This window comes from Pseudophryne corroboree, chromosome 10, assembly GCF_028390025.1.
Source record: "Pseudophryne corroboree isolate aPseCor3 chromosome 10, aPseCor3.hap2, whole genome shotgun sequence".
Lineage (NCBI taxonomy): Eukaryota > Metazoa > Chordata > Amphibia > Anura > Myobatrachidae > Pseudophryne > Pseudophryne corroboree.
In genome coordinates this window covers 12,440,306-12,452,457 of record NC_086453.1, presented here as the reverse complement: position 1 = coordinate 12,452,457, position 12,152 = coordinate 12,440,306, and the positions used below count along the sequence as shown (strand labels likewise).

The window sequence follows — 12,152 nt, the reverse complement described above, 5'->3', positions numbered from 1 at the left end:
TGTGTAATAATTATACATGTATGACTGAGGTCTGAGCGCCCGTTGTAATGATCCAGTGACTGTGATGTGTCTGACAACGCGCTATTGTTAGCCACGCCCCTGTTAGCGCGTCACAGCCATCCCTGCGCTCGGCCAGGCCTATAGCCAATCAGTAATACACAGGACAACGGTCGGCCAGCCCTATCAATAACGACGCGTAGCGAGAAGGAAAGATTTTGTTTTTAATTTATCAGCTCAAGGAGGCTAAAACACAGACAGAAACCAACCCATAACAAGACTGGAGCTATTATAGAAAATAAAAACTGGTTGACGTAAGTGTGATGCGTTGTGGAGTCCTTTTGTGGCGTTAGGCAAGCCTCCTATTTTCACGTGAGTTCCAGGATCACTGTCAGAGGGATGAGCACCAAGATAAGTCTGGAATGGCTGTACATGTGTCCAGAACCTGTGGGAGAAGATAGAAGAGGTAAAACAACGGCACCTGTCCTGCATGTGACTCCCAGTCATCTCTCTGCCTTATCTAACAGTCAATGGGAGTGCAGGTTTCATGGAGACTTGTTATTATTAAATGGAAATAAACCACCTCTCAGCCCTTATGGGGACTTCGGACCTTGACTGCTGTAAGGGCGGCATATTATTATAGCGTTATGCTAATGCACCGCCGCAAAGTGCCCAAGAATTGCAAATATTAAACATTCCTTTCATGACAACAGGTGTGAATGCAGAATTTACACTCGTAGATGGAAAAACAATTCTCTGTATTAAATTTCTTTCATTCCGCGTGTGTCAAATTCCAGCGTGTAATTGATGTGCTAAAATCCTCACAAATTATGTTACTGTGATGAATATTTTAATTGCTGTAATTTTCTAAAGTTTCTCACAAGTGCAGTTAGGAAGAAAATCACCAGATTCATCATAGGAAGTTTCTGTATACTGAGGACATAAAACGGTTTATTCTGTGCCCAACATCTGTCACACTCACCAGTAACCCCTCCGCTGCGCAGTCTGTATGGGGACTGTCACCCTTCCCTGTGACACTATGTACTGGGGACCAGGCAGATATCACCCCTAATCCTACTACAGATATATTATATACCCCAACATCTGTCACCAGTAATTCCCCCGCTGCGCGGTCTGTATGGGGACTGTCACCCTTCCCTGTGACACTATGTGCTGGGGACCAGGCAGGTGTCACCCCTAATCCTACTACAGATATATTATATACCCCAACATCTGTCACACTCACCAGTAATCCCCCCGCTGCGCGGTCTGTATGGAGACTGTCACCCCTCCCTGTGACACTATGTACTGGGGACCAGGCAGGTGTCACCCCTAATCCTACTACAGATATATTATATACCCCAACATCTGTCACCAGTAATCCCCCCGCTGCGCAGTCTGTATGGGGACTGTCACCCTTCCCTGTGACACTATGTACTGGGGACCAGGCAGGTGTCACCCCTAATCCTACTACAGATATATTATATACCCCAACATCTGTCACGCTCTCACCAGTAACCCCCCCGCTGCGCAGTCTGTATGGGGACTGTCACCCTTCCCTGTGACACTATGTACTGGGGACCAGGCAGGTGTCACCCCTAATCCTACTACAGATATATTATATACCCCAACATCTGTCACGCTCTCACCAGTAACCCCCCCGCTGCGCAGTCTGTATGGGGACTGTCACCCTTCCCTGTGACACTATGTACTGGGGACCAGGCAGGTGTCACCCCTAATCCTACTACAGATATATTATATACCCCAACATCTGTCACCAGTAATTCCCCCGCTGCGCGGTCTGTATGGGGACTGTCACCCTTCCCTGTGACACTATGTACTGGGGACCAGGCAGGTGTCACCCCTAATCCTACTACAGATATATTATATACCCCAACATCTGTCACGCTCTCACCAGTAACCCCCCCGCTGCGCAGTCTGTATGGGGACTGTCACCCTTCCCTGTGACACTATGTACTGGGGACCAGGCAGGTGTCACCCCTAATCCTACTACATACATATTATATACCCCAACATCTGTCACCAGTAATTCCCCCGCTGCGCAGTCTGTATGGGGACTGTCACCCTTCCCTGTGACACTATGTACTGGGGACCAGGCAGGTGTCACCCCTAATCCTACTACATATATATTATATACCCCAACATCTGTCACACTCACCAGTAACCCCCCCGCTGCGCAGTCTGTATGGGGACTGTCATCCCTCCCTGTGACACTATGTACTGGGGACCAGGCAGGTGTCACCCCTAATCCTACTACATACATATTATATACCCCAACATCTGTCACCAGTAATTCCCCCGCTGCGCAGTCTGTATGGGGACTGTCACCCTTCCCTGTGACACTATGTACTGGGGACCAGGCAGGTGTCACCCCTAATCCTACTACAGATATATTATATACCCCAACATCTGTCACGCTCTCACCAGTAACCCCCCCGCTGCGCGGTCTGTATGGGGACTGTCACCCTTCCCTGTGACACTATGTACTGGGGACCAGGCAGGTGTCACCCCTAATCCTACTACAGATATATTATATACCCCAACATCTGTCACCAGTAATTCCCCCGCTGCGCGGTCTGTATGGGGACTGTCACCCTTCCCTGTGACACTATGTACTGGGGACCAGGCAGGTGTCACCCCTAATCCTACTACAGATATATTATATACCCCAACATCTGTCACCAGTAATCCCCCCGCTGCGCAGTCTGTATGGGGACTGTCACCCTTCCCTGTGACACTATGTACTGGGGACCAGGCAGGTGTCACCCCTAATCCTACTACAGATATATTATATACCCCAACATCTGTCACGCTCTCACCAGTAACCCCCTGCTGCGCGGTCTGTATGGGGACTGTCATCCCTCCCTGTGACACTATGTACTGGGGACCAGGCAGGTGTCACCCCTAATCCTACTACAGATATATTATATACCCCAACATCTGTCACGCTCTCACCAGTAACCCCCCCGCTGCGCAGTCTGTATGGGGACTGTCACCCTTCCCTGTGACACTATGTACTGGGGACCAGGCAGGTGTCACCCCTAATCCTACTACAGATATATTATATACCCCAACATCTGTCACCAGTAATCCCCCCGCTGCGCAGTCTGTATGGGGACTGTCACCCTTCCCTGTGACACTATGTACTGGGGACCAGGCAGGTGTCACCCCTAATCCTACTACAGATATATTATATACCCCAACATCTGTCACGCTCTCACCAGTAACCCCCCCGCTGCGCGGTCTGTATGGGGACTGTCATCCCTCCCTGTGACACTATGTACTGGGGACCAGGCAGGTGTCACCCCTAATCCTACTACATACATATTATATACCCCAACATCTGTCACCAGTAATTCCCCCGCTGCGCGGTCTGTATGGGGACTGTCACCCTTCCCTGTGACACTATGTACTGGGGACCAGGCAGGTGTCACCCCTAATCCTACTACAGATATATTATATACCCCAACATCTGTCACCAGTAATCCCCCCGCTGCGCAGTCTGTATGGGGACTGTCACCCTTCCCTGTGACACTATGTACTGGGGACCAGGCAGGTGTCACCCCTAATCCTACTACAGATATATTATATACCCCAACATCTGTCACGCTCTCACCAGTAACCCCCTGCTGCGCGGTCTGTATGGGGACTGTCATCCCTCCCTGTGACACTATGTACTGGGGACCAGGCAGGTGTCACCCCTAATCCTACTACATACATATTATATACCCCAACATCTGTCACCAGTAATTCCCCCGCTGCGCGGTCTGTATGGGGACTGTCATCCTTCCCTGTGACACTATGTACTGGGGACCAGGCAGATATCACCCCTAATCCTACTACAGATATATTATATACCCCAACATCTGTCACGCTCTCACCAGTAACCCCTCCGCTGCGCGGTCTGTATGGGGACTGTCACCCTTCCCTGTGACACTATGTACTGGGGGCCAGGCAGATATCACCTATTAGGCCACTATGCCGGCTATAATTCTACTACATATATATTATATTCTCCACTGTCCAGCCAGTGTATGAGAGACATGAGTGTAAGCTTGCGAGCAGGGCCCTCCTACCTCTTTGACTGCCCTCCTACTTCTATGACTGTCTGTTATTACCCAGTTTTGTTTGATCATTGTGTCCAGTTGCAAAGGGCAATGGAATTTGCTGCGCTGTAATAAATAAATAAATGACCAGTTACCACCACTGTATACCGGCATGTTCATTGCCGTCGTTCTCATGGCGACACAGTGGATGATGACATGGGCAATGTTGACTACATATGCGGAAGCCGCTCTCTGGAGGTCCTCCCACCTGTCCTGATTGGCTGGATACTACTAGCAGGTCCGGCGATACTGTCTATCGTGCGCGCAGTGCTTATTAGTGACTATATAGCAAGTGTAATGATATAACGGAGTACAGATCTTCTGTCACTGAGTGCAGAGCTTCTCTGCTTCCCCTTTACTAGCAACAGGCCACATCTCATGGATTTCCCTTGGCTGGGCCAGTAATGATGTTGGGGAATCCTTTATACATGTCTCTGCTCGGGATGTGTGAGGGATGGTGGGGGGTACACAGGAACCTGACAGAAACGGGGATGGGGGGGGGGGGGGGGGAGGTCTGCCTTTCAGATGTACCTTCTACATTACCCTTATTATATGTTAGCATGGTGTCACCCGCCTGTGGGAACGTCTGAATATTCATATATGAGCACAATGAACCCGTGTACTGGTAGGAGCATGCTCAGTGTGCTCCTGGTGACATCATCTAGTTGCCAGCTCCCGCTGCATTGGCTGTGAGTGATCACATGTGCCAATCTGTCCACCTAGCGCATACACAGATGTATAGCCCTGTCCTGGCGCTGAGGACTATGGGTCTGACTGGGGAAAGTGTAATATTTATGTGGCTATAGGGGCTGTTTCCCGTACAGAGTGTGACAGGAGGGAGCAGGTCCCGTTATAGGCTGAAACCTCACTTCTTCTACCTCAGAGGACATTTACACTTCAGACATAGACTGTCTCCCCACACCCCATCACTTACTCAGGGAGCGCCCCAATCTACCCATCTACTATCATCCCATACCCTGCCGCAATGACCTGCATATCGATGTGACGCCCTGCATAGAAACGTGTGCAATGGGCAACCCTGGGTACAGGTGGTACCGGGAGAGCTGTAAATGGGTCCCAGAGACCCTCCCCGTCATGTGCGGATTATGTGGAGCCACCAGGGATATCAGACGCTGTTAGTGCCGCTCTGCATCACATGATACAGAAATCTGCATGTGGCTTCAACGCACCAACACTGCATTGCCACCTGCGGGACAGGGACCCAGCACCTGGGGGACAGGGACCCAGCAACTGGGGGACAGGGACCCCAACAACTGGGGGACAGGGACCCAACAACTGGGAGACAGGGACCCAGCACCTGGGAGACAGGGACCCAGCACCTGGGAGACAGGGGACCCAGCACCTGGGAGACAGGGACCCAGCACCTGGGAGACAGGGACCCAGCACCTGGGGGACAGGGACCCAACAACTGGGGGACAGGGACCCAGCAACTGGGGGACAGGGACCCAGCAACTGGGGGACAGGGACCCAGCACCTGGGAGACAGGGACCCAGCACCTGGGGGACAGGGACCCAGCACCTGGGAGACAGGGACCCAGCACCTGGGGGACAGGGACCCAGCACCTGGGAGACAGGGACCCAACAACTGGGAGACAGGGACCCAGCACCTGGGAGACAGGGACCCAGCACCTGGGAGACAGGGACCCAGCACCTGGGGGACAGGGACCCAACAACTGGGAGACAGGGACCCAGCACCTGGGGGACAGGGACCCAGCACCTGGGAGACAGGGACCCAGCACCTGGGGGACAGGGACCCAGAAACTGGGGGACAGGGACCCAACAACTGGGAGACAGGGACCCAGCACCTGGGCGACAGGGACCCAGCACCTGGGCGACAGGGACCCAGCACCTGGGCGACAGGGACCCAGCACCTGGGAGACAGGGACCCAGCACCTGGGGGACAGGGACCCAGCACCTGGCGGACAGGGACCCAGCAACTGGGGGACAGGGACCCAACAACTGGGGGACAGGGACCCAACAACTGGGGGACAGGGACCCAACAACTGGGGGACAGGGACCCAACAACTGGGAGACAGGGACCCAGCACCTGGGGGACAGGGACCCAGCACCTGGGGGACAGGGACCCAGCACCTGGGGGGACAGGGACCCAGCACCTGGGGGACAGGGACCCAGCAACTGGGGGACAGGGACCCCAGCACCTGGGGGACAGGGACCCAGCACCTGGGGGACAGGGACCCAGCACCTGGGAGACAGGGGACCCAGCACCTGGGGGACAGGGACCCAGCAACTGGGGGACAGGGACCCAGCACCTGGGGGACGGGGACCCAGCACCTGGGGGACGGGGACCCAGCACCTGGGGGACGGGGACCCAGCACCTGGGGGACGGGGACCCAGCACCTGGGGGACGGGGACCCAGCACCTGGGGGACGGGGACCCAGCACCTGGGGGACGGGGACCCAGCACCTGGGAGACAGGGGACCCAGCACCTGGGAGACAGGGGACCCAGCACCTGGGAGACAGGGGACCCAGCACCTGGGAGACAGGGGACCCAGCACCTGGGAGACAGGGGACCCAGCACCTGGGAGACAGGGGACCCAGCACCTGGGAGACAGGGGACCCAGCACCTGGGAGACAGGGGACCCAGCACCTGGGAGACAGGGGACCCAGCACCTGGGAGACAGGGGACCCAGCACCTGGGAGACAGGGGACCCAGCACCTGGGAGACAGGGGACCCAGCACCTGGGAGACAGGGGACCCAGCACCTGGGAGACAGGGGACCCAGCACCTGGGAGACAGGGGACCCAGCACCTGGGAGACAGGGGACCCAGCACCTGGGAGACAGGGGGACCCAGCACCTGGGAGACAGGGGACCCAGCACCTGGGAGACAGGGGACCCAGCACCTGGGAGACAGGGGGACCCAGCACCTGGGAGACAGGGGACCCAGCACCTGGGAGACAGGGGACCCAGCACCTGGGAGACAGGGGACCCAGCACCTGGGAGACAGGGGACCCAGCACCTGGGAGACAGGGGACCCAGCACCTGGGAGACAGGGGACCCAGCACCTGGGAGACAGGGGACCCAGCACCTGGGAGACAGGGGACCCAGCACCTGGGAGACAGGGGACCCAGCACCTGGGAGACAGGGGACCCAGCACCTGGGAGACAGGGACCCAGCACCTGGGAGACAGGGACCCAGCACCTGGGAGACAGGGACCCAGCACCTGGGGGACAGGGACCCAGCAACTGGGGGACAGGGACCCAGCAACTGGGGGACAGGGACCCAACAACTGGGAGACAGGGACCCAGCACCTGGGGGACAGGGACCCAGCACCTGGGGGACAGGGACCCAGCACCTGGGGGACAGGGACCCAGCACCTGGGGGACAGGGACCCAGCACCTGGGGGACAGGGACCCAGCACCTGGGGGACAGGGACCCAGCAACTGGGGGACAGGGACCCAGCAACTGGGGGACAGGGACCCAGCACCTGGGAGACAGGGACCCAGCAACTGGGGGACAGGGACCCAGCACCTGGGAGACAGGGACCCAACAACTGGGGGACAGGGACCCAACAACTGGGGGACAGGGACCCAACAACTGGGGGACAGGGACCCAACAACTGGGGGACAGGGACCCAGCAACTGGGGGACAGGGACCCAGCACCTGGGGGACAGGGACCCAGCACCTGGGAGGCAGGGACCCAGCACCTGGGAGGCAGGGACCCAGCACCTGGGAGGCAGGGACCCAGCACCTGGGAGGCAGGGACCCAGCACCTGGGGGGCAGGGACCCAGCACCTGGGGGGCAGGGACCCAGCACCTGGGGGGCAGGGACCCAGAACGTGGGAGACAGGGACCCAGCACCTGGGAGACAAGGACCCAACATCTGTGGCGCAGGGGCACGCGGGGGAACAGGGACCCAGCACGTGAGGGGACAGGGACCCAGCAATGCACTGTGACTAGCAGCGGCCTCAGCTCCTGCACTTGGCACCAGTCAGGCATTAGGTGGGTGCGGGTAATCATTACATACACACAACATACATGACACTGCAATGGGGATCTGACACAAGTGGGCAGGAGGTTCCTCTCTGTACGTCCGGGTCACATCTGAAGGGGTCTCTTAGGTACAATGTAATACTCAGAATAAAAGTAACCAGTATATAACATAAATGACTCTTTGTTCCTGGTGTATATAGCGTTTCCTCTGAACGTCTGTTTATAGGAGACGTGCCTTCTGCGCTGTACACTGACCGCAGCGTGCTCCCCCTGTGTCACTACCCCCGGGACTCTGCGCCTCTGCCTGGCTGTATTATATATACACAGCGCTTCGTACGCCACATTACTCCGCTTCTTATCTCCCAAACAATTCATCCCGGAAAGCAGCCTGATCTATGTTTCTCGCTTCCGTTGCTAATAGAAACAGTCGTTAATTTATTTCTGGACTTTAAAACAACCATATAACAATGTAACTGGCACCGATCTATTTTGGTTTCCGCTGGAGCTTCATTTGCTGATATAGTCTCTGGTCTAGGTCTGACTGTAACTCACCGTTTGAATCCTCTGTTCCCCTCGGAATATTGGGGTTTTCTATGAGGAAACAGACACTTGTTAGAGGCTGGAAGAACGGGTTATACCCCCCGCAGTCCATCACACAATATCACATTACTGGTGCCATTCACTGAGGATTCCTCTCTGTATAATCTGCATTTACACTGTATTACCCAGCTGACTGTACAGTCAATTAGCATGATCCAGAAAGAGTACGCAATGCTGATATTTATAGAGATGTGCGATTATCAGTCGCACTGCGCACCCGCCAAGGTAACCTATCGATGTCTTTTGCATTGAGGATTTGAGAGCGGACAAATTCACCTACAGATGTGTCCGTATATTCCTCGGCTAGCCTCAATACGTCATGCGGCGCGAGCGAGCAGCTCCGAAGATAATTTTTGCGTCTTTTTCCTCCGATGTACAATGCGATGCGGCTAAACCGCTTCATGTCACATTGATTGCTTTGATATTTGACAATTGTATAAAATTGTGCAAATGAGTCTGGATGCGTATACGAGGCCCAGCGGAACTTATCGTGATGGAAAGCTGCCGCTGCGACATCGTCACACTTCGTACCCAGACTCAGCCGCACACAACTGTACAAGTGTCACGTATCACATTAATCAGGAGTCTTGTGAAGTGACTAGGACGGAAAAGACGACTGGCATAAGCTGAGTCACGCGGGCGCGCCGAGAAGGGATGTTTGATCACACATCTGTATCTTCTGTGTCAGTATAAAAGTATAAAAATGAATGCACTTTTTCTGCAGTGCTTCCATATAGTACATTATAAATACTAGTGCCTCCGCCAGTATCATTATAACGAGCGGTGCCCCCTTCGTTGGCGTAAGACCTAATTATTTTTTCAGCCACATTATTTTAAATGTTACTGTTGGACTAGTACGTCCTGTAGCGTCGCATCTCATTGTTTATTTACAGTCTTCTCCGATTTCGCCGTAAACCAATAGGACAGAAGTAACCCCCATAGAAGCAGCATGAATGACTGCTCCTGATTGGCTGGCCATCTTAAGTAGGAGGGCTTAACAGACTTTATTCCCTTGTGACAGGAGATCCTGAGGATCAGTCGGTGATGCTTGTACGGGGGTCTCTCTTCCCCCAATGCACTATGGTGGATCAAGGGAAGAGAAAAAGATTGTAAGCGAGTAATTATAGGAATCATTAACCGCGTAATTATTACAGCAACATAATATCTAATACAACACTACTGGCTCTATATTTATATCTGTTTGTTCAAGGGGGCACTATATATATATATACACATACATACACACACTTTATTAATAAAAAAACTAATTTAAGTTACTTTACATCCGCAATGACTTGGGTTTAGGTTTATAGGAGAGTAATAGGTCCTGTGTCACTCAGTGGGTTCCTCCCCACTAGAGCCGGATTACCACAATGTAGGCGCCACGGCGGGCTGTAGGGGGCTGCGCAGTCACTGTGCTATTCTTGGCTCCCTCTCCCCCAGTGTTGATGGTGCTGGGTGACCCTGGAAACTGTGCATAACCAGCGTACTGATAACAGGTAGGTACCGGGGGGGAGACGGATGGCCCAGAGACACAGAGACCCGTCATGAACGTATTATACCGGCTTTATCCCGCGCTGCCCCAAATCCCTCCGCTAAGACGCTGTTTCATCCTAATCGGGCTCTGTCTGCAGCGTCCCACCTGCCACACTCATCAGGGTCCCCTCTGCCCCCTTGTGCCTCATACCTCATTCCTGGGCAGTCACAGGATCTGGGGCTTATTGGTGCATTTAGGAGTGTTACTGTTTCTTGTACACTGACGATGAACTAAAGAGCTCAATATATATATATATATATATGTATATATATATAATGTGGTACATCGTTGTAAAGTGTTATATTCTCAGGGACAAATCTTTAAACTGCAGGAAATAAACTGGAATTGGCGATGATGGTATCTCGCGGTCCCTCAGCCCAGAGCCCCCAACACCTTATTAATCGCTGACGTTATTTATATTTAGGTTCATCAATGACTGATTATCTGTAGCAGAATTGGCAGCTGTCACGTACTCAGTGTTGGTGGCTTCATACTAATTAACATACCAGGAGACCTCTGTGTGATTGACGTGTGCGTCATTAATTCTTACACATAACGAGCACTTATTACAGGACATACGTTGAGTACGTATTGACCTTTCCATCAAAGTCGATGTGGTTTTGCAATTGAGCAATCCCCGGATTAGTTTGTTTGGGCTTGAGCAACGCCTTCTAATGTGTTACTTGTCGGTGACAATGAATTACGGCGTCTCTAGAAGAGGATGCAGAGAACAAATATTTTATGATCTAACTTGGCAAGCAGACGGGCGCCAGCGCAACTCTCCTACCAGCTGGTTACCTTGGTTGCTTATTTATTGATCTGATGTTTGAGTTGGGAGTTACCCTTTAGGAATGACCTGCTGAGACTTGATATATTGCAAATATGACACAAGCTGTGACAGATTTACACAGCACGGAATGCAGAACAGAACGTGCCCGGCCGAGGCTGCGCCGCGCGTCCTTCAGTCCTGTCTCGCCTGAGACCAGGGGCTACAATCTGTAATCTCACCGTCATTATATCCGTTTCTAAATCCAGAGACTCACCAAATACTATCAACCGGGTATGTGTGTCTGTGGAGCCGAGGGGGTTCTGCGCGGTGCACCGGTACATGGAGCCGTTCAGCTCAGCGGGAACCCTCTCCAGTACCAGCTCCTTCCCGTCATGCTCTGAGCTGCCATCCAGAAGTCTTCCGCCCACCCGAGTCCATGTAAAGAGGGAATCCGGGAAAACCTCATTCTGCAAAGTAAAGTGGAGAACATTGCTTAGCTCAAACAAGGACGGATCTGGAGTTTTCTTTAGGGGGGGGGGGGGGCGGTTTACGGTTTAATCTTGACTCCTCCCTCTACAGTCCCAACTCCTCCCATCTGCAATCCTAACTCCTCCTCTCTCAATTCTGACTGAACTTTTTGAGTGAGACTGAGATAGAGCTTCGTGATTGTTCTATGTACATGTGACTGTGCTGTGGGGTAATTGTATTTATTAGCCCTAGTACCTACACACCAGCAAGTGAGGGGCAAATGCTCTGTAACCCTTGCTCTCCTGGCTCCTCTGTGCTGCTGTGGTATAGGCTGCAGCACATCGTTCTGCCTCAGGCTCTCCCCGGAGAGCTCTCTTCTGCTCAAAAGTGGGCGTGGCTATGACTGTGTTAGGGGGGGTGGTCGCCCCCTGCACGCCCCCCCTAAATCCGGCCCTGGCTCAAATAAATAGCAGGTTTTATAAATATACTATACGTGCCCCCCATCCTGTACTGCATGGCTTCATCTAACGCTGGCTGTGATGCCCCCTGTAGGGGCTCCTGGTGTTTATTGCCCCGGACGCAGCTTACTCCCGGCTGCTCTGACAGCTCCAGATAATCAGCTTCCTGCATGTATTCAGTATTGTGAGCTCTCTGAAATATTCTTGTTGTTTTGTTATTCCTT

General features: G+C 53.4%; 1 protein-coding gene across 2 annotated transcripts in view; it reads right to left on the bottom strand.

Moving 5' to 3' along the window:
- Positions 1 to 201: 201 nt before the first annotated feature.
- Positions 202 to 12,152, bottom strand: part of IGSF21 (immunoglobin superfamily member 21) — a 555,163-nt gene continuing 543,212 nt past the window's right edge. Inside the window, exons 8-10 of one of the 2 annotated variants that reach the window (XM_063942117.1) lie at positions 11,277 to 11,469; positions 8,649 to 8,687; positions 202 to 442 (exon numbers count right to left, since the gene is read on the bottom strand). In XM_063942117.1, the coding sequence (XP_063798187.1) occupies positions 366 to 442; positions 8,649 to 8,687; positions 11,277 to 11,469 (309 nt within the window). In that variant the 3' untranslated portion in view covers positions 202 to 365. The remainder of the gene's footprint in view (positions 443 to 8,648; positions 8,688 to 11,276; positions 11,470 to 12,152) is intronic. The other variant, XM_063942118.1, reaches the window with a different exon arrangement.